Source organism: Myxocyprinus asiaticus, chromosome 44, assembly GCF_019703515.2.
Source record: "Myxocyprinus asiaticus isolate MX2 ecotype Aquarium Trade chromosome 44, UBuf_Myxa_2, whole genome shotgun sequence".
NCBI lineage: Eukaryota > Metazoa > Chordata > Actinopteri > Cypriniformes > Catostomidae > Myxocyprinus > Myxocyprinus asiaticus.
In genome coordinates this window covers 27233698-27257571 of record NC_059387.1, presented here as the reverse complement: position 1 = coordinate 27257571, position 23874 = coordinate 27233698, and the positions used below count along the sequence as shown (strand labels likewise).

Genomic DNA, 23874 nt, shown 5'->3' with positions numbered 1-23874 from the left:
GACTTACCTTAATTGGTGATGTGAAAATATATCTGGTCAACTTTTAGAGGTGAATAGACGAGCTCCGCTGTGAAATCATCACTTCAGGTCAGGAATTTAACATTGCGCTTAGGTTGGTTTGTAAATGAATACATGGAAATCATTACATGTGAATCATGTGATACATTAATATACACATTTTAAAGAGTGGAAAATGTAGCTTATATGACGTAGTGTCTTAGTTAATGTTACACTTGACAAGTTCCAGACGCGCACAATTAATGGAGTCCACAAACGGAGTCGAGACCGCACCCATCCGATCTGAAATCACACCATGCGCATTTTCATTCCTAAGTTTTACACTTTAGTAGGCTACTAATATTGACTTCACAGACTTATAATTTCTTTGTAATTTTGGATATGTTTATTTAAAATGTTACTTTATCCTTGTGCTTCTTGGATAATCAGTCAAACGAATATTGTTTCTATTATTCAGATTAATCCGTTATTTGTTTTGAAGTCATTATTTGTGCCTTTCCGAACAAGGTATTCGGCTTCGGGCACATCCCCAATTTCTATAAGAAAACATGTAAAACTTAGATTTGGGTGGGCTTAATTGGGTCACTTCCCCTACTTTTTGCCCTGTTATTCCCACAATGCTATTTTAGGACATCAAAACACTTTCATTATAGTGCAGGACTTGTAAGGCATTTGTGTGGTTGCTCATCTGATAGAGCATTGTTCTTACAATGCAAAGGAATGGGGTACGAGTCTTAAAGAACATGTGAGTCGACACAAGAGCTGAAAGTTTCACAGTAGCAAAATTACGTGGATGATTCATCAACTGCGTTTTTCGTCACACATTTGCTTTTTATGACCCTATCGGTTAGGTTTAGGTATAAGGTTTTAAGTAGGTTTTGTTGATTTAATACTTACAAATTTACCATAAGAACCTAATCTGTTTGGGAGAACCACAGTGCCACAGAGTGGGCATTTTACCTCTGAACTGCTGTGGTAGACATAAGGAACCACATAATATCATTTTGCAAAAATGTTGCAGTCACGTAATTTTCATGAGATCAGGCTGTTTTTTTCTTAATTTCTTATTTTTATTTTTGATGTGTTACCTCCTTCTTAGCTCCTTCTTGGTGCAATTGGGCATAATGTCCGTGAGGAAAAACAGACAGGCCGAGGATAAGCCACGGACAGTGTTTCCCCTCTCAACATGAAGCTGTGTCTCTTTGATGGGCTTTCCTGGGCCTCAGATGCAAAAGAGGGCCAATTAATCTTCAACCATCTTGTACCAGGCACCCACTGCACAAAAACAGGATTGGAGTCAGATCAAGTGGACAGGCCTATTTGGCCTTGCCAGGCCAAAAAGAACCCCTCACCATGTGTGTATTTGTGTGGGAGAGCAGAGGAGATTAGTCCATTCCTTATGTTATTGGGGGTAAAGAGTCCAGGGTGACACATTAAATCTACCTCTTCCCAGACTATTTTAATCCAATGTTGGGGTCAATGGGAGACCCACTTTGCTCTAATCTACAGGATTAATTTGCCATCTAGGTTTCAAAACCCTAATCTAGAGCAGTGGGGTTGGATTGGGGGATGAGGGATTGTCTAGTATTAAGGTCAGGGCTGCACAATGAATCGTATTTTAATCGCAATCACGATTTCTGCCTCTCACGGTTAATTAAGCATAATCATCTACAATATTAGTGAGCTACCAAACAGAAGGTGTCTGCCAGGTAAAATTGCAAATTGTTGTTCATTCTCATTATAGGCTGTGTCTACAGATGATAGACCAAATCACAAGCTCATTCCAAGTCTGTTTTCACCTCACCTGGCCATTCACGCTCTCTTCAGAAGTTCGCTCTTTCGAGCACACGCTGAAATACAGAACCGCACCACAGATGTTTATGAGTCTCGTATGTGCGGCACACGAGGATAATGATACGGCGTTCTGTGCTCGATGCACATGAAATTAATTCCATCTCGTGCTTTGATAAGTGCATATCATTAACATGTGCTGACGGTTTATTTTAAAGTGCTATGCATTTACCTCAGTTGCACATTTGCCTAATTTCAAATATATTTGGCCATAACAAGTGTGTAACAAATCAAAAGTAACCCCATGGCACCGGGGTTGTGTGGAGCGAGGAAGAGACGAGAGCATTTCTCCATGTATGGAAGAGTACAAAACGCCACTGTCACCTCTGCTGGTAACACATAGAAACAACACTGTCTTCATTCAAAATAAAAGGCTTGATTAAATAATTAGGCTTCCTTCAAAATAAACGCTTGAGACTGTATAGCATTTCTGCACGCTCAATTATTACAGAAATATATTACTATTAGCCTTTATATTACTATAGGGTACGGGGATATAATAATAATGTTAATAATAATAATAATAATAATAATAATAATTTAAAGAATGGATCTTCAAAGAGAATGCACGTGTAAACACCCGAGTAACTGTTACTATTAGCAGTAAAGAATGGGCAAAACATGCCTTAATTTTGGTCAAAAGGAATTATTTACTGGTTTGCAGTTCTAACAACTTGTTTAAAATGAGAGCTACTGTTTAATGTAATTTTATGTTTTTTGTTCTTTTAGAATCAAGATCTAAACAGTGCCAACAGTATTTATTTATTTATTTTTTTGTTCAAATTGTGCAGCCCTATAATTAAAAAAAGTTTTTCAAATAACAGAATAATCGTGATTAATAATCGTGATTAATATTTTGAGCAAAATAATCGTGATTATCATTTTCACCATTATCATGCAGCCCTAGGTCAATCTGTAGACCATATTTGCTATGTTGGGTTCAGAGATAATAATAAAAAAACAAAGCAATTAAGGTCCTTCAGGTGTGTTTTCATGTTTCCTTTGACCAGCAATTTCAGTTTTTCAAGACTGTTTAACATTCCTTTGTGTCCTATGTTTGACCAGGTTACAGTTCTCCCTAAACCTTACTTCCTGTTCTAAACTTTACTCATTACAGAGTTCCTTCAGGAAAACATACACATCAAACCCGTTTTTGCGTCTATCTGTACGCTTTTTTCCCATTGTTTTTCTATGTAAACATGCTCTAGAATAACGTATTTGACCGTTATACACTGTGTCAAGTAAAATAAGAATGTTAACTTTTAAAAGCACTTCTGGCAGCCTGATATCTGTTAGTGTTGGACACTGTGTAGATCATGAGGGCATCATCAAAGTTTACTGCATGTAATTCAAAGTGTGATGATGAGTACTGTATTGCATAAGGACATTTTTAATAAGAAATCAAAAGAATCATCCCAGTGATACAAATTTGGGATGTGGCCAAAAGCACAAACTATCAGTGTTATCAAAGGCAACATAATCTACCAAAATCTGACACAACATTTGACATTCCACATTTTGTAATTCAACTGATCCCATGTTATGGAAATGTCAAGTTGTATTGCAAAAATGTCTTATATCATTATGAGGGTCAATTAGTGTAACAATTTCATTAGGAACCCTGTTCCGTGACAAATTTCACCCACCCGGAGAAGAAACCATAACCGTAAATCTGCAATGCTAGAAAAAAAGAGAGAAGAAAGAGATAAAGTAACGGGTGGGTTACAAAACCCAATTCAGGACCAGAACACAACACAAATCTTGCTTTAGTGTGACTAACTGTTAAACTCCACAAATCAGCAAAGACATGCTAGTACACAGCTTTCCTCAGCCCACACATGTACACTGGTACAGCTAGCCCTGTAAACTCACAGACAGTTACGGCTTATCTATTGTTCTCTGTGTTTTGTTTAGTGTAGGAATGAATATGTCACCTTGCCCCACACTCAGCTCTCCCAAAGGACTCTAAACTCTGTTCCATGCCAACCTTCTTAATGGGCTCCACTACTGAGAAGTGGGAAAGCTTTTGAAGAAAAAGAGCAAACTCATCAGACCAAAAAACATGGTTCCACTGTTCTACTTTCCATCTAAGATGAGACCGAGCCAGGAGAAGTCGGCAGCACTCCTGGACAGTGTTGATGTAGGGCTTCTGCTTTCATAGTAAAGTCTCAACTTGCATCTGTGGATGCAGCAGCGAATGGTGTTGACTAACAAAAGGTTTACTAAAGTAATCCCAAGCCTATGTTCATGATATCCATTACAGATGAATGATGTTTTTTAAGACAATGATGTCTGAGGGATCAGAGATCACACGCATTCAGAAATGGTTTTCATCTTGCCCTTTACGCATGAGATTTGACCAGATTTCTTGAAACTTTTAACTATATTGTGCACTGTAGAGGGTGAAATGCCCAAAATCCTTCCAATTTGCCTTTGGGAAACATTGTTCTGAAAGTGCTGGATTATTTGCAGAAGCATCTGTTGGCAAACTGACAAGTCTCGAATGATCCTTGCTCTTGAAGGTCTAGGCTGTTTTTGGAGGCTCCTTATATACTTTGACATGATTGCCTCACTTGTTTAACATCTCCTGTTTCACGTTGCCTTTTTATTTAAATTCGTCAAATTGTTATTAGTCTTAAATTGCCCCATCACGGGGCCTGGGTAGCTCAGCGAGTAAAGACTCTGACAACCACCAATGGAGTCGTGAGTTCGAATCAAGGGTGTGCTGAGTGACTCCAGCCAGGTCTCCTAAGCAACCAAATTGGCCTGGTTGCTAGGGAGTGTAGAGTCACATGGGGTAACCTCCTCGTGTGGTTCACTCTCGGTGGGGCGCGTGGTGAGTTGTGCCGCGGAGAATAGCGTGAAGCCTCCACACGTGCTATGTCTCCGTGGTAATGCACGTGATCAAATATGCGGATTGATGGTCTCAGACATGGAGGCAACTGAGATTCGTCCTCCGCCACACGGCTTGAGGCGACTCACTATGCCACCACGAGGACTTGGGAATTGGGCATTCCAAATTGGGGAGAATTTTTATTTAAAAAAATAAAATAATAATAATAATAACAATAATTGCCCGTCTCAACTTTTTTGGAGTGTGTTGCAATCATCTGATTTGAAATTACTGTACATAAAAAAAAAATAAAAAAAAACATAAAAAAAAAAATCACAAGGTAAAATATCAAATAATGTGTAGTTGTAGTGTTTTCAATTTAGCAAAGGGTGAATATAATTTACAAATCACTCTTTTTTGTTTTTATAAGCATTATTCATACTGTCCCAACTTTTTTGGAATTGGGGTTGCATATTTAATATTTTAAAATATCTAAAAATCCTTACAGAGCCCATGTTATGCTAATGTACAGGTTCATAATTTATTTTGGGGGTCTACTACAATAGGTTTACATGCTTTAATGTTAAAAAAACACATAATTTTTCTCATACTGTACATTTCTTTTCCCCGCTCTTCATACTCTGGCCGAAACGCTCTGATTTACCTCCTGTCTCTTTAAAGCCCCCCTTTCCGAAAAGCCCAGTCTGCTCTGACTGGTCAGCTGGCCTAGTCTGTTGTGATTGGTCAACCGCATAGAGCATGTGTCAGAAATGTAACGCCCCTTACCATAACAGAGTTTCAGCTCCCGAGTCTTCCTGAGCAGCTGTAAACACTACTGTAACTATGGTGACAGTGCCGTCGGTTTTTGCCATACCAGTTCGACCCAGAGTCTGATAATGAATGAAATAATAAAAGTTTGGAAGAATAAGCTGATCGACCCGAACCACCTTCGCAAGCACGACTTGAGCAGGATGTTTCTCCATGGTAAGTTTTAATTTAGTAGCTTTCTTACAAGTACACTGTTGATTAGTGAGAACCTAACAAAGCTTCAAGAAAAAGACACATAGTGCATCTAAGTTAGTCATCTTTTGCTGGAATGGGTGTAGCCAAACTTTTTTCGCCCGAGATATGAACGGAGAACAGAGGCTTACTCCCGGTTGGACATTACCGGGGGTATTAAGAGAGTTAGTGAGCAAGCTAGCCGTGGACTACTGATAGTGGCCGTAACATTACAGCTTGTAATTATATAATTATATAAGACTCTTGAGATCGACCATTTGGTTACACAGTTTTAGGTGAAAGCCGGCTGCGTTGCGAGCTCCGACACAACATAGTAGTGTTTTGTTTGTTTTGTTCACAATTCTTATGTTTTTTTGTCTTGGATGTTGTCTGCCTTATTGTATACGACAGACAAACACTTTTGGACATTGGTTCAGCAAATTCTGAAAGCGCGGATCTCTTTCCAACGAGAGACAAGGGACTGCTGCATTATCTGCCTTACGGAAACTTGGATGTCTGCGGAGATTCCAGACTCAGCCATTGAACCCGCGGGGTTCTCAGTGCACCGAGCGGACAGAGCGAAAGACCTCTCAGGTAAAAGCAGAGGTGGTGGAGTATGTTTTATGATCAACAAATCCTGGTGTGATCAGAGGAACGTACATTCTATCAAGTCTTTCTGCTCTCCTGATCTGGAATTTCTCATGCTTCTGTGTCGACCATTCTGGCTACCGAGGGAATTCACAGCGGTCATTATCACTGCTGTGTACATCCCGCCACAAGCCAACACAGACCGGGCACTCAAGGATCTGTATGGGAGTATAAGTGAGCAGGAAACCGCGCACCCTGAGGCCGCCGCGTTCATTGTGACCGGGGACTTTAATAAAGCCAGTTTAAAATCAGTCGCACCAAAATACCACCAGCACATTAGTTTCAACACACGAGGGGACCGGGTTTTGGACCATTGCTACTTTCCCTTCCGGGATGGCTACAAATCCCTTCCCCGCCCACCATTTGGCAAATCGGATCACTCTTCCATTCTGCTTCTGCCCGCTTACAGGCAGAAACTGAAACAGGAAGCACCCACCCTCAGAACGATCCAGTGCTGGTCGGACCAATCAGATTCTACGCTACAAGACTGTTTTGATCACACGGACTGGGAGATGTTCCGGTCCGCCTCTGATGACGACATCGAGCTTTACGCTGATAGCGTAATGTGTTTCATCAAAAAGTGCGTGGAGGATGTGGTTCCGACCAGAACAATACGGATCTATCCGAATCAGAAACCATAGATAAATAACGATGTTCGCGCGGCACTTAATGTGCGGACCTCCGATTTTAATTCCGGGAATGTGGAGGAGCATAAATAAGCCAGTTATGCCCTCCGAAAAACAGTTATTTCCTAATTGCTTATGCCTCAAAAGTATAGAAAATGGCTATTATTCCCCACAAACTTTGCTTTTGTGACCAGGACAGGGATATTTTGAAATGTACCTATTTCCAATGAGAAAACAGGCAAATGTGTGTCTTTTCATTCACATAAAGTCAGAAAAAACAAAATATGATCTCTAATCAAGTCGTTGAGGTCTTTTTGGTTGGGGTAGTATGGGTTCCTCTCCTCAGCTCCACCTCTGAAATCCATATCCTTGATGCTCATCTTGATAAATTCAAGGAGAACATGGAAGCGTACAAGGAGCAAGGCGAGTGCTTCCATCAGGATATACTGGAATTTGAATGCCTCTACCAAGGACAGTATAACGAGAACATGATGGAAGACTACATTCGGGGGCTGATTCGTGAAAGTGATTTACAGTATAATCGTAAATCTAACGAAAAATCGAAAAACTACTCACTTCTAAATTTTTTGTAGTCATTTTTGTATTACTTTAGTATAAATACATGTTACTTTAGTATAAATACATTTTCTGACTTTATGTGAACGAAAAGACACAAATTCGCCTGTTTTCTCATTGGAAATAGGTACATTTCAAAACATCGCTGTTCTGGTCACAAAAGCAAAGTTTGTGGGGAATAATAGCCATTTTCTACACTTTTATGGCATAAGCAATTAGGAAATAACACTTACTACCCAGGAACCAAAAAATAAATAAAAAATTTGTTACACAATGTAATCAAACATACTTACAGGTTGTGATCCTGAAGCACCAGATTGTCCCAAGAAAGTGGGAACTGCACCATTTTTCAGGAGTAACCATCTTGAAAATTTGGCATTGGTTGTGATTGTACTGCTGAGGAATATTGGTAAAAATACATTTTAACCACTGATACTTCAATTCGTCTGCCTTTTAAAGTCCAAACAAAGAGGTTTTGCTTTCGCAGTGAAGAAAACAGCATCTTCTCGACATGGCAACAATACTAATCCAACTTTTAAGTTGAGGCACAAGATGAATAGTCAGTTAAGAGATAATGATTAATCGTTGCAATAATCGCCTGAACAGTCGAATAATTCTAATAATCATTAGATTAGTCGATTATCAAAAATAATCGTTAGTTGCAGCCCTAGTGGAGATACTACACCAAACATCTCCTTTCTGAAGAGATCTCGAGTACAGCTGGACCACAGCTGCATTAAGATGCCAGAACAAGCCACTGAAATGACACAGGACAGCTAGATTTAGGCTGGAATTTCACAATGTATGAAATGTCAAACAAATCTCCAAAATTTGGTTGTCTCAGAGGGCCTGGTGCACGACCATTTTCCCATAAAACTTGACAGTTCGACAAAGATGAGTTGTATTCCTCACTGTTAAATTTAACAACATAAAAATCGACACAAAATAAGAGTACTCTTCAAGAGACAGGCTGTAGTTTAACATGGGGGAAAAAAGACACTGTAATCCGCAAAACATTCCTGGCTCAACACCAGGAGTTACTCACAATGACGTATGACAAATGAGGGTGTTGTGAAACACCTGGTGAGAAGTTCTCAACACCTAAAAAGTTAAATATTGCCAGAACACAGGAAAAAAATACTGTGAAAATGACATGTGAACAATTTTCCTCACCTTCTACTGTTTAGCCATGCAATTAAGTCATCTAGTACAAATGACTCATTAAGAATACTGAAAGATTTATGCAACAGAACACTTATGCAGATGTGACTCAGTTTAAACGGAAACCGCTCAAATATTAATCTTATGAGTCTTTGGGGGCATAAAATCAGCTGTGCTAAAACTAATCTGCATTAACTTAAAATAAAAGCACATTACGAGCAATTCTCAGAAACATGGCGTGAATGGACTAGCTGTGCTTCCCAGAACTAATTGGAACAGCAGAAAGCACTTCATGTGTACAGTTTATGTGAGCCCTTATGTCATGCCTCTGTTTGAAGGTTGACGTGCACAGGGCAAGCAGTGTGGGTCACCAGCCCCCAAATCACTTCACAATGGGGGCCAGAAAATCACGTTTAGCCGATCAGAGGAAGCCCCCCACGCACGGCATGCTGGAGCACAATGTGGTGCCACTGGGGATGAAGAGGGGTCTAATCCCACTCATAGCCTCAGCCTGCACCCCACTGCGAGGGCAGCTTGGACCCTCCACAAACTGCACAGTCACAATGAGAGAACTTTTTGAATCGCACTCATCAAATATGTCCAGTACAAGTAATTAATTTACTTCCTGTCCTCCAATTTTTCCGAGGATGATGCTGTATTTAAGACCATTTTTAACGTCACAATTCATTTTACTTGTGTCTCAACTTATCTGAAAAAATTCAACTGCGAGGTCAGAACATAATATGTATGGTCACTCTGCTGGACACTCTATGTTGTGTAAAAATTATGGTCAAGACAAGTGCTAATGTTTAGATGGTCCAAAATAGAACAAAATAAAATAAAAAATAAAGTCAATTTTAACATTTAGTTAAGATTATGTCTGTAACACTTTTCAATAAGGTCATTTTCATTACCATTAGTTAAAACAATAGCTAACATGAACTAACAATGAACAACACTTTTACAGAACTTAATGTTGGTTTAATGTATAATTTGTGCATATAAAATTTTTACATTACAATTGTATAGGTTAAAATTAGTTAATGGAATATGAACCAACATGAACAAAAAAAGAACAATAATATTTTGATTAATGAACATTAACCAAGATTAATAAACATTGTGAAAATCATTGTTCATGTTAGTTTGTTATACCTAATGCATAAACTAATGTTAATGAATAAAACCTTAAAGGTGCTATAAGCGATTTTTTTCATGGAAAAGTATGCAAAAATGTTCCAACTACCTTAAAGATATTAATGAAATAAGTGTCCTGAGATATCTCACCAGTCTCAGTGACAGCTGTAGACTTTGTAAGCAGCAAACAAATATGTGTCCGTGGTCCGCGGACATTGACGCTTTTCACCTGTCAATCATTTTTCTTGTGCTCATAGTGTTGTTTTTGAAGCAGATCATGGAGGCTATGATTCATAATGTTTGTCAGTTGAGAGCACTATTGTTCCACTGTTGAATTTGACAGCCACAGGAACAAACAATGCTGCTCTTTTGCTCGATTTTGGTGTCAAAATTAACTTTGGAGGGCGGGGTTTTGGAATGAGGGAGCGTGGCTAATTCAATGGCTCAGTCACATGAAAGCTTCAGAACGCTAAAATCGCTTACAGCACCTTTAATGTAAAGAGTTACCAAAATAACCAACTCTGGTCTGGTCTGGTCACTCCTTCAATCTAAGTTTATGTTTGTTGTATTGTTTTGATTTTTGTTTGTGTTTTGCCCATTTTATAGTCCACAATGCAAAACTCAAATCACTTTGAAAATAAATCACACACCTCTTCTCAACTAGCCTCACAATTTGAGGTATCATTCATGTCATTAGCACAAATGTTACGTGAAAATGTACATGCCAAATTTAATACTCAGTTGTTCTTTTTTTATCCCTAACCCTAAAGTAATAACTATAGTAATAGTTGTGCTCATCTTCCTTAGTTATTTATGGTTTATATATGGTATATTTTATTTATTTACAAAGTCCATGAACCTCTCAAAACATTCAATCAATTTAATTATGTTAATTATTTATTTATTTATTACATTAATTATGACTCCTTATATTTCTAATCATTAAGGACTACAAAGTCACTGTGCTAGGGCAGGACATTAGCACTGACAATGTTTTATGCAGGGTCTTTTTTGTCTAAAGTGTCCAACATCCAGCAACTGTTGATCTAAGGCACTAAAGCAACAAGTGAGCATTTGTTCTGCAGGAATGCAGAGTATGTGGGGGGGATGGGAGAGGAGAGGACTGCTTTTCCCACCCCTATCAAAATGATGAGCTCAGACTGTGGTAATGGCCGACCAGGAGAGGGTCAATATTGATTTAACAGTTAAAAATACACCCAAGTTGGTCAGCTCAAGGTTACACCAGCAATAAACAAACAGGAATCTGTCAAATGAACCATACTGTACTGATATTCTGGGCGCAGTTGCAAGAAACCCTTAAGTCACGATATCCCTAATTTATAATTGTAAGGGTATATTATCACTAAGGGTTTTCTAAGCTGAATGGGTTCCTTGTAACTAGGCCATGATATATTTAAAAGTCTAAATATGTGAGATTCATTTTATTCTCTTAAATTAAAGGTTCACTTATATACACTTACATGAGATGAAGACTCCAGTCATATCAGTAGCCTTATAAAAACTGGTTTATTTTACATGGAGCTGGGCTGCCTCATTGAGATCACATGACCAGCCAATTACTACTTATTTTATCTCAATAATCACCCTATTATCAGACACTTTAGCTCACAGAATAATTAATCATGGCTGACTGCAAATAGCGCTTTTTTAAAATGGCATCAGTATCTAAAAAACTTTTTTCATTTTCATTGTCGGTATTCCAATGTGCATGAGAGGCATAAAAGTAGCAAAATCAATGTGTTTTCATTTTCCTTACGTCAGTAACTATGTTTCCATCCAAGGATTTTTTGCGAAAAAAGTTTTAGCACATCAAAATAAAGCTGATGGAAACACAAATTATCGCAAAAATTTCACAAATGTTGACATAATAATTTTCCGTTTAACTCTAGCGCATAAACTCTATGTCGATACTTCAAATGTCACGAAAAACTAGTTTGTAAATACTTTTTGTCGAGAAAATTGGCATTAATGCAAAAATATAGTGTCACATGACAGAATTTGCCCCCAATCGTTAGCCTGTGTTAATCATGACGACGGTATACATCCTTATTGTACGTGATTCTGGATTGATCTTAACGGCATATAGATCTGATGCTGCAAACATGACACTTCCAGGAGTGCCAATACAAATATCTCGTATCATGGAGAACAAATTAATGGCCACTGTTAATGGCCACTCTGATTAATTTAATCATGGTAGACATCCGTTTATTTATTAAAGCTGCTTTTCCACACTATTTAAAATAATAGACGGCAGTCATGGAATTAGCCCACAATACAAAAAACATATCATTTCTGTGCACAAAGATGTTTTAAATTAAAAACAAATACACAATACTAGTGAGAAAAGCTTCAGTGTGCTTTTTTGAAACACTAACATATTATAACCAATTCTATAAAATTATTGTTTAGCTTACTTTTGAAAAAATGCTGGCAAAATTCCCTGTATTAAATTAAATAAATTAGCCTACCAAATGAAAAAAACCATTAAATAAAATAATTAATTGCCAAACAAAAAAAATTATATTGTTAGACCTATATACTTGCCTTTTCTTTACACAAACTTTAAATTAGCCTTACCCTGTTCTGTAGATGAAAAAAGCTGGCTGAATGACATTTTCAAAATGTTCTACAATTCTTTCAAGACTATAAACTATCAGAACTATTTTTCCAATGCTGAGTTCACTTTCAGAAAACTAGCTTTTGAACATTTTAAAACTTTTAAATATTTTAAATCTAACCCTCTTTACCTCAGATCGAATTTGCTGAGCTTCTTCAGAAAATATAAATTGCATAATGACCCTAAAATCAATTTTAGATGACAATCAAGTTCAATTGGTCATTAAAAGTTGCTGGACAAATATGTGGGACATGCTTTAGATTAGATGATTGTTCAAAATAGCCTACTGAATATCAGGAATGTATCATATATGTAAACCCTGATATTACACTGCATCAATTTTGCTTTAATAGCTGTGCACACAGCATATACACATAGATGGATGGTCCTTATACTAAGACTGAAAGTTTCCCCCACTACTTAGTGCAGGTTGCCAGCTTGAACAGGGCCATGACGATTCGCTTTCGGGTCGGAACCGGTGGCAACATGCGATAGGCGCAATATCAGGACCAATATTACAGTCCTATCAGAAGGGCAACAGCTCCCTTTTGATTTCAATTCCTCGTCTTCTGATTGCATTTATTTGTGAAATTAAAATGACAGCAAGCTGGCTAATTTCAATGAATTGTCTCAATACTTTCCCCATTATACCAAACCTTCGGAGGAAAAACATTAGGGACATCTGGGACGCGAAAGGTACACAATTAGCGATAAACACACATTTCTGTATGGAAACGGCTTAAAGGAAGATTTCTTTAATGATAGACCAAAACTTGTGTGTGTTTTTTTAGGCATGACGTCTTTGTCGATAACAAAATAGCGTGAAAAGTGAATGGAAACTAGGCTATTGTTTGCGGTAATGGATAGTGTTTACAAAATGCTCAGTTTTTGGTGGAGTAAAACGGCATTCTAGTGTGGATGAGAGGCGTGAACATTAATGCATTTTCAAATGGAAATTTATTATTGTGGACATGGCCTTGGTGTGGGCGTGGCCATAGTCCATGACGAATTGACATATCAGTCAGCGCAACATAAAAAAATACTGAGTGTACCTTTTAGATAAACTGGAATTGGTGTTTGTTGACGGGAAAGAAAAGCTTTCCAGGGAACAATTTAGCAACTCCCAAACCCCATATGTGAGCCCCAGAGCAACCCAAACCATTTTGAAATATGAGGGAAATTATATAAACAACAATCTGATTATTTACCTATCCTGCACTTGGGGAAAAGAGAAACTATTTACTGTCACTTGGGAGATGCAACTAAACAAATCTCAGCTCGGAGAAGCCCAGAGTTCGCACAGACTACAGGGCGACCAAAGCAGTTAGTGGACTAATAAACAGACTTGGTTACTCTTCAGAATACAGAAACAGGTTTCACTCGTCAGCCAGTCACAGGTTTCTGGTATATATGAGGGTGGTTATGTCAACTTCTCAGTATGCCGGATAGTTGTGTATAATTTCAACAAAGCCGAAGTGTCCCAAGAACTATTGTCTTATAAATGACTCAGGCTCCGAGAAATGACACAGAAATTGTGTATTCATTCACATTCACACAGCATACTGAGAGGCAAAATGCTTGCTGTGGTTCCCGTCAGAATTGAGCAGCATGAATAGAGTGTCTCCAAAACATCATAAAGAGAGCAGTGAACCTTACACACTTTATTTCCATCACTGAAGAGGGCCAGTATTCATTACTTGTTTTTCATTACCAAAATAGCTGACACATGCCAACCACCCTGCTGCTTGAGGGAATTGCCCATGGGACAAACACAACACCTAACCACCTCAGCAAATCAAAGACATCATAACCTGGCTTCAATATCAGTCAAGAGTTGAATATAACAATGAATACTCTGTAAATGCCACTTGTCATGCTTTATTGTATTATAGTGACTAAGTTTGTTGCAAAGAGGTTATAAAAATTATCAGGATTATCACAGTCAAATATGGGTAAAACTGACCATTTTAAACAACTTCCTCAAATTTGCCAAAATACCAAGTCTGCAATCCAAAGTCAGAGCTATAAATATGAACTCACATTTCTCATTAAATTCTTCCAAGACCAAATTATCTGAGCTATACCATCCACATTCATTGTATAGCTCTAGGCTCTTAGTGTATGTCAAAAATTGTCTCAATTGTTTCTATTTTTCCTATAATTCCTTAGGAGAAACATCTAAGACAAAGTTGATACTTTAATGAAACATACTGTAACTCAGAACTCCTTTAGGCCTCCTTTGAGCTATAAAAAGCAACCTCTGAATTATAAAATGTTCTTATGAGAATGCAAGACACTATTTCAAATGTTTCAGAAGTGACACTACCCTTTAATACTAACAATAGGTCACACAAAAAATCCACACAACATACAGTACATCATTCTACATACAGACACACATCAAACCAGTATCTACCCTGCTGTAGAGTTATGGTCTCTCTGTATTATAGAACTTATAGAAAGTTAATAAAAACCTAACTGTCTACACACAACATTTACCTAAATACTTCCATACTGACCATAAAGTTTAGAGCCAAAACTGCCAGTTATATCCCAAGCCAATGCAAACCCTAAAATAATCCAATCCAATTACCAACATGTCCATCACGAGTGACCCCTGGGCAAAAATCCTTCTCTTTGTGAAGACATCTTTATGGGAGCTGTCTAGACCTCATAACTGGGAACTGGGTCAAAACAACCCATCAAGAAAGATCCTTTTCCTTTAATCAAATCCATAAAACTGTATTAAAAGTAGCTCATAAAATATAGTGGTCTGCCTCTGTCTCTTAACTGCACCGTCTATGAGAGCTGCCGTCCAATAATTGCCATTTAAGGTGACATGCTTGACCTCAGATAGGGAAAAAAAGGTACAAAAATAAATTCCTACTATAGCAGACCACTACTCCCTGAGGACAAATCTCAAGATTCTTGCTATTCTTGCATGGGAAAGTCAACTTATTGCCAGAAGCTGCCAGTCTGCTCGAAGAACAAATCTAGGGGCACGAGACAAAGAACATCCCCCTCACATTATTGCATGTGAATAAAGCAGCTGTTTTTAACCAAGCAAAATACTGCTCTCTGTTTACAGCTTTAAAAAAGGGCCTGCCGTTTCCCTTCCTCTCACTCTGAAAGGTTTGAGAAACGAGGGTCTCTTTCTGCCGCCACGCACTAGAGACAATACAGCCATAAATTGAAAGGGTTTAAATCACTTTCAATCACACCAAAGCCAGTGATTCCTAACAACCCCTTTTATGCTCTGGTTCAGCCCCACCCAGTTCACTACCAACAATTACAACTTTGAAGATGTGTGCTGATCCAAAACACTAATCACCCAGATACAAGCAACATAATGTTCATTTCCTACTCACTGTAGAGTAAATAAGTCACATGAGCTGTTTTTTAAAAGAAACTTGGGAGTATTTCTTGATTTAAATGGAAGATGTCTAAATTGTTTGTGTAAAGCTGAAAATGGACATACACGTTCCACGGCAAACCTTGATGGGATAAAAACAAAATCAAACAAAGTTACTCCATTAATCGCATCATAAATCACTCTCAATCAACTGTTTATGCTCACGTGGTATTCATGTTGTTATCTGCTAGCTCCACATGACAGGGAATCAGAGAGAGAGAGAGTTGCGGTGAGTCTGTGAATTTTTCACCCCTCCACCATTCTTGACTGAAGAGAGTGAGATCTCAGCAAAAAAGTCTGCAAATTCGACACCTTCTGCAAAAATTGAGTTGTTTTGAGTCTGCTTGTGTGGCGCCAGCTTTAGGCACCACCTTTGGAATATCAATGTCTGTGACAAAAATATGATGAGCCTCCCATGTGAATTTTTGCAAAGTTTGATTTTTAAAAATGATACAGATTCAATCTATTCTTATCCAATTGCTTTATATGCTGCTTATATAGTACACAGGCTCATACGGAATCGGTGCTCACAAAATTCCGGAGAAAACAAAAGATAAACTTGCAGATTTGGGACACCCATCTTTCACAACTTTCCACACATCCCGCCCCTTGTGTGTTTGTTTATTAAATATTTTAGATAATTTGATAAGGTTTTCAGCAGCCATTACAAGACTGCTGTACTCTCAGCTCAGTTTAAGACATTTTACCATGTTTAAATCTATTCTGACAGAATTTCCAAAAAGAAAGTTTCCAACAAAATCAGAGCAAAAAAAAACAGATTCCATCTGGGCCTGCATATACATAATTGTAAGTAGGCTTGGGTGATGTATTGCATTTACAATAAATTGTCATTATTTTGTTGATGATATGAAATTATCCTTTTACAAGCTTTGAAATGTTTTGGTTCAAATTAGATGTAATAAAGTAAGTATATATTGCTTTGGAATTTTTGAAAAAACAATGCTGATTGGTCAAAATTATGATTCCTCTGATAAAATCAATCACACTTATAAAGCCATTTCAGAAGAAATAAAAAAATATCAAGATACATATCCAATATTGTGAAAAAAGCTTTAAAAAATTCAAGCACTGGCACCATTGCCAGTCTACACAATGTCACTGTTGGTTTGTATTATAATACTTAATACACAGAGAGGAGGAGGACCTCTGCCCACGATCTCTGGACTCTCTAAAATTCAGTTTCCCGCCGGCCAATTAGCCTGTTTTCCTAAATTCGCCCTTTCCTGCATTTAGCTGAATTTCAGAAGATTACGGCAAAGTCCTTCTCTGTGACTCACATGTTAGTGTGTTACTAAGCATATTTACATAATTCCTGCTGATATATGCCACCAAGGCTGAAACACAAAGGGATTTTTTGAAAAATGCTACACGTGAATTTCAACTGTTAACCTTCCCTCTTTAAAAGTGCAACTGTTTTGGCAGTCTTCTCATGCAGATCTTTAATAAGGTCACTTTGCGGAAAGATTCCATGCCAAACGCGGATTTGTAAAGTGCCATAGTTTCAGAGCTATGACAACAACGTAAGACTGACACATAGTTTGTAAGCGTTAAATGACTGGGAGACTAAAACCCCCACTCAGATCTGGTGTTCCTACAGGCCTTTATCACTTTTCCGTGTTCACAGAGCAGAGGCTTCACTTAGTAGCGTTAAACATCTTCCGCTGCAGTCTGATTCAATGGCAGTGCCCACAGCATGGAATTATGGACTATTTTATGTACAGTTCTTCTCAAATACTTAATCTAAACAGACTTAACTCACTGTACAATCATTACTCAGGGATGATGAACTAAAGAAAAATGGTGTCATGTTGTTTTATTATTTTAAACAGGATGTATGTGAGCAGGGAACACTTCACAGAGTATAACTACATTTTTTGATTAGATGAATGCAAGAATATAATACAAACAAAAGTACATGTTCACATTAAAGAGCATTAAAACAAGACAAGGGTTTACAGTAAGTCAACAAAATAAATTATATTCCGAGTAAAGATTATACAGAGTATTTGCGCTGATAATGATCACATTGCCTTCATGTACTTACTTATAATCTCCATGCATGACATAAGATCCATTTAAAAATGTTCAAATAAAGAAACATTTCCATCCCAGAGTCAGGTTACAGAAAATAACTGGTTTAATCGTTGTAAATGTGGAGTTATATCCTTGTGGTTTGAGTACGATGACTGAAGCGTCCACTCGCGAGTCGCGACCGAATGCAATGTAAATAAAATATAAAGATGAAAATGTCCCAGTGTCAACAACTGTATTATATTTACAAGTGGGAGATGTGCATGCTGAAATAGTGAAAACAACGACATTAAAACACTTAAACGACGTCTCTTCGAACTTGAGCACAATAATCCTCTGGGAGTGAGATGAAAAGTGTGTGCAGCTCCTCATGAACTGGGAAAACTTTATGCTGATAATCACCTCGCTCAGATACTATTACGCATTAAAGTGGCAGATAACACATATGGTGAAGTGCTGTGTAAATCCAAAGAAACAATGATGATGATGTTAACTACCAAGTGCATCCAAGCTGACTACATTTATTTAGAAAAAGTGTGATCGTCCATAGACAGATCAACAGCAAATGTTTGGTTACGCTACTATTCGGAGTCGGATGTGACGACACGCAGACTGTGATATAGGCCTACTCTTCAAGGTCCAAAGCTGCGGGCAGGGAAGACCTGGAGGCCAAAAGCAGTGGTCAAACACTCGTAACTCTAAGAGTTACTCTCCTACCCAGATGGGGTCAAGGACCCTTCATCACCCTGGTGAACAAAAGGACAGATTCCTGCAGACCCTGGACAACATGGCACAGACACAATGGGAGGCTGGAAACACCCCCCACCACATACACACACATTCACCCCCCCCCCCCCCCCATCCCCTCCTTATTAAGTAACTCTCAGGCAAAGGCAAGTGTTAGTGCAAACGGACCCAAAAGGCACTGCCTAGGGAATGTGGTAATCACACATGCAAGAGCAATCATCCTGTTCATCTTCATTCACTCCTCTATTATAAAACAATTTCTTGCTGTATTAAAAACACTTCACTTAAGATCACGGAGTACAGAGGAAAAGTCCATCTTTCGAATAAACAGTCCTACAATCACAGATTTCTCATTAAAACGTCATGATTTAATGGCTTTTATAATTTTTTTTATATATATAAAAATTGCATCCTTTATATCAAGTGCACTTTATAATTTTGTATAACTGCAAGGTTGTTAAAGGTTCAACTAATGCTGCAAGTTTGGGGCAGGGCTATCTGTTTTGTTCAGCCAATGGAAGGTGAGGGGAGTGACTGGGAAACCTGTTTGAAAACAGTGAATATTTATGTAATTCCGTCTGGTGACACTAGTGGCGCAGAAATTGCACGCTTCACCTTTGAAATGTGAGCTGAAACTGGTCCAAATATCTAGTTTTAGCTGTTGAGAAAACCCAAACTACTAACCTCTCAGACAAAAAACAAAGTACCTTCTGATTTCTACTGTAGCTTTGTTTAAGATTGCTGGAAATGTTTAATCAACACACATTGCTGATGGCAAATAAAACTTTCTCTTGCTGTTCTTTCCAACAAGAGAGGTTACTGACCGCAAAACCAAGGCCAAACACCAGGTTTAAACTCTCACATCACCAAAAGCTCCATTCACCAACCCCAAGCGCTCATACCTTTACCTTTGGTGTTAAAAGCCTCCTTGAGGTGGAGCAGACCATCTGCAAATCTCCGCACATCATTGACCAACTGCATGATGTAGTCAGGATCAGCCCCCACCGTCTCCAAACTGTCCGACCCAGAGCTGATGGAGCTCAGAGAGCCGCTCTTCACCGATTGGCCCAAACCACACGACCCTGAGCCCGAGGAGAGGGGGAAAAAGTGGGAGTTGGGTAGCCGTGCCATTCCCAGCAATCGTTTGTTCAGTCCACCGCTGCTTTGCTGCAGCATCCCAGTAGCAAACATCCCAGCTGCAGCCAGTTTGAAAGGATCCCTGTGCACGTTCCCCAGAGATGCTCAGATTCCTAGAGTTTGCTCACCATTGACAGAAGGTCCTGTGTGCACAAAGGAGTCAATGTATGGTTAAACCTCTAATGTTTAAAGACAAGACCACTTTTACCTGATCATACCAGGACCATGTCTACTTGGTGGATTTTATTCATACACACAGGACAGAAATCTGAGCTCTGCACTAATAGTGATGTCTTACATCCCAAATTGGTTTATTCCTCACTGGACCTCAAAAGTGATTTACATCTCAAATAAAGAAACCTTCAAACAGACTTAAGTGATATGGTGGAATACATTTCAAGAGGGGAAAATTGTTAAAAAGAAATCAGGAATTTCAAAGGCATGCTCTGACTGTGACCTGAGGCTTAGGAAAAGATTGGGAAAAGTTGAGTCATCCTTTTGGAAAAGCAGACAGGAGAAAGAAAGGATACCTTTAAGACTTCTAACCCTATCATATCTCCATTAGACTTCAGGATGGATCTCCAAACGGGGCGGAACTAGGGGGTTGCCAGTTGCTACCCATCTTGCAATTACCTTTTCGATCGTTTTTATTTTCTTAAGACAAAATTATTGTTTCTTGGAGATTTATCTCTCTTTACTACCAAAACACGCAGTAGACTTTTTAGGAGCGCACAGCAAATGTGCGTTTTCGGTTATTTTTATGACGGGAACCCTCGAGCTTCGAAACTCCGGCGAGATTCACTCTAGCCACAGGCAGAGCATATGTGCTCTTGTGAGAGTTTCCGCAGCACGAGTGTTTGTAAGTTACCATCTTCACTGTGTTTTCAACATGCAAATGCAAGAGTCCAGCTTCGGAACCTGGCACAATTGCATTAGTGAGTGAGAATGTGAGTCCTGCACGCGAACATACTATATCGTTATATGCAAGCTCATAAAATCATTTGGAAATTGTTTCAGCAGCTAAGAAACTAGTTAACTCATTTACTTTGAATGTCTATGTACTTTGAACTTGTATCATGAAATATATGATAAGCAAAAAGACTCTGAGGTACATGAGAATGACAGGCAAGGTGATCTAGTGATGGTAATCAACCTATCACACATCTCCATTATACTTCTCTGTAAATGTGTACTAACTGATTTTGCCCACTCTGATTTAAGTGTGGTTTACATGCAGCTTCATAATAAGTAAATAGGACTGATTCACAGGGCTCCTCAGTAACACCCCTTAATCAAAGTAAAAAGAATTAATACAAGTCTTCTTGTATTGTACTTTTTTAATCTTATTAACTGAACTGGGATTTTTTTTTTTTTAAATGTAGAAAGGCGAAAAAGAGTTTGACCAAATGGCTTTATCAATGAACACTTTCATAGCATATATTATATATATATAATATACACACACAATACAAATGACTGGTGACAGAGGCTAACATTCTGCCTAATATCTCCTTTTGTGTTCCACGGATGACATATGGGTTAGGAATAAAATGAGGGTGAGAGTAAATGATGACAACATTTAAATTTCTGGGTGAACTATTAACTATTAATTACAAACAAATACAATTTTATTACTGTATGTATTATTGTTTTTTTGTACAATTATATTCCCGGATTACTGTCTCCAAAGTGATCTCTTTTCTACCAAAACCACAAACTCAACCACTATAACAAATGCCACTTCATGACAATCCACAGGAAATGCACAAATAAATGTCCAACATCAAGTAAACTCAGCAAATTTAGTTTACTTTAAAGGGTTAGAAAATTACAGAAACTTAGAGAACATTTTATCACAATAAAATGATGTGACTGCACTGTAACTGTAGTTTATAGGCTAATAATAATCAAGCATAACAATAACACAGTAAAACAGTTACCCTAATATGTATGTTCCTGACTGTTCTCTTGGAATCTGTACCACAGATTAGTACTATACTATAAAATATATTATGCCATAACAATAAAAGAGAAAGAATGCGGCTATGAAAGAATAAAACAATCAAAACAAAAGCGTAAATGATAACATAGATTGCGTTCAATGCCAGAGGACACTCTACGTGATTTCCATTCCCAAAGAAAACCAAAGCAAAGACAACTTATACGACTCAAGCAGATCTTTACTGAATGTTAGGAGATAAATCAACAAGGTCCCAAAGTTGTACAACTTTCTGCGAAGTGTTGCTATTAATGCGGCACCGAAACGAGTTCGTCAATTTCTATTTTAAATACTCTGTCTTCATGGAATTATATATTTTTACGCTTAACTTAACATCAATTACTTTATCCATCCGTACAGACCGAACGCGTTCTTGCGCTGGAGCGAGAACATAACGCAGGTGTCTCGAGACGCGTTTTAAAACAGTTCTTTTGAACCGTTGACACGGCGTCTTAAAACCGCGGCGCTCCTGCGCCAGACGCTTAAAAACGCAACGGTCAAAGACGTCCGTCTTGCGCATGTTTACAAAGAAAAACAATTCAAAAAGCGCAGAGGGACTCAAAAGCGTTTTCGGTGTGAACTGCCCCTAGTCTACTTCATTAAAACAATACAAGTCACAGAATTCAGTTTCAAACCAAATATGAAATCCGAAAATGCGTACTCACCTAAGGAATATATCTGGTACATTGCACACAAATGGATGCGCATTTGAAACCCAAATATACAATATCCAAAATACCGTTAATTCCTCGCTCTGCTACCGTAACGATCTCGTAAACCGAAGTGATGATTTCAACTTGCGCTTCACATTCCGCTTGCATTTGCCCCGCCCTCTGAGGATAGTCTTTAACTTTTGATTGGACATGGTGGATGAGTAGGCGTGGCATCAGTCTCCACCCGATAAAAACAGGTGTGAGTGCGCTCTGATCGATGCGTTGAATTTGATATACAGCTTGTGTTCTTTGATACTAAATAAATTAAGGAATACTAACAGGATTTACGAACTATGCTTTAATTTTACTACATTTCAAAGGAAGTTAATTTGTAGTTTGGCTATTATACAGATTAGGTTAGGCCTATTTTATTTCTGACACCAGAATGAAATATAGGCTTTTTAGACCATCACTGTTGTTTACAAGGGACTCAGAATCTGTGTTGAGGATTAGACAGTGTTCCGTGCAAAAGGGCTGATTTGGAAAGGGATTTGATCCCTCTAGTGGCTGTAGTAAACTCAAAGATAAGTTTACAAATAAATACATACATACATTCATACATACATCTACTAAAACGAACAACTAGAAAAGTTTCTTAATGAATCCAATGACTAAAATAGCATCAGAAGGACAAAATAAATATGCATAATCTGCATGCACACAGACAGACACTAAAACACCAGCACAACAAAAAACAGATTTATTGCAGACTTGCATGTAAAGCTGGTTCCATTCAGAGATGTGTCTAGGATGCAAGATTTTGATGCAAGATATAAAGCCAGTCCAGTAAGCAGAAAAGATTAAATGGGCTTCCCTGACCACAACCCTGCCCAAAATATAATCATTTACTCCCTTATTTACAGTCAGTTCTACAATAACACAAATAACCTAATTCACCCAGCAGATGGTTGTGTAAGTTTTGTAAAAGAGAATACATTACATCCAGCGAAGCAGTCATTCCAATCTGACAGCTAGTTTAATTAAACATGGACATTTCTGAAAGTTTACAACATCAGCTTTTTTATATATAACCAGCAAACCTGCTGACACAATTCTATAGTTTTTATGAAGATCTTATAGGCAAAGTATTCAGCAAGGGGGACAGTACTATCCCATCCTTAGACAATTTGTAATTAGAGGTTATATTGTTGCATTTGCAAAAGTGTGTGTGTGTGTGTGTGTGTGTGTGTGTGTGTGTGTGTGTGTGTGTGTGTGTGTGTGTGTGTGCGTGTGTGAGTGTATGTGGCAGAGCAATGTTGAACCATAATGTTCCTTTTCAGGGGATAATGCAAGCATTTACTGCCTGGCATCATTACAGCTAATG

The 23874-nt window shown here is 38.2% G+C and overlaps 1 protein-coding gene across 1 annotated transcript in view; it reads right to left on the bottom strand.

The window, feature by feature from the left end:
• LOC127434290 (rho GTPase-activating protein 29-like) overlaps positions 1–22610 on the bottom strand; it is a 78720-nt gene extending 56110 nt beyond the window's left edge. Inside the window, exons 1-2 of the mRNA XM_051686918.1 lie at positions 22503–22610; positions 19610–19981 (exon numbers count right to left, since the gene is read on the bottom strand). Coding sequence (XP_051542878.1) covers positions 19610–19892 — 283 coding nt within the window. The 5' untranslated portion in view covers positions 19893–19981; positions 22503–22610. The remainder of the gene's footprint in view (positions 1–19609; positions 19982–22502) is intronic.
• Between the last annotated feature and the right edge of the window lie 1264 nt (positions 22611–23874).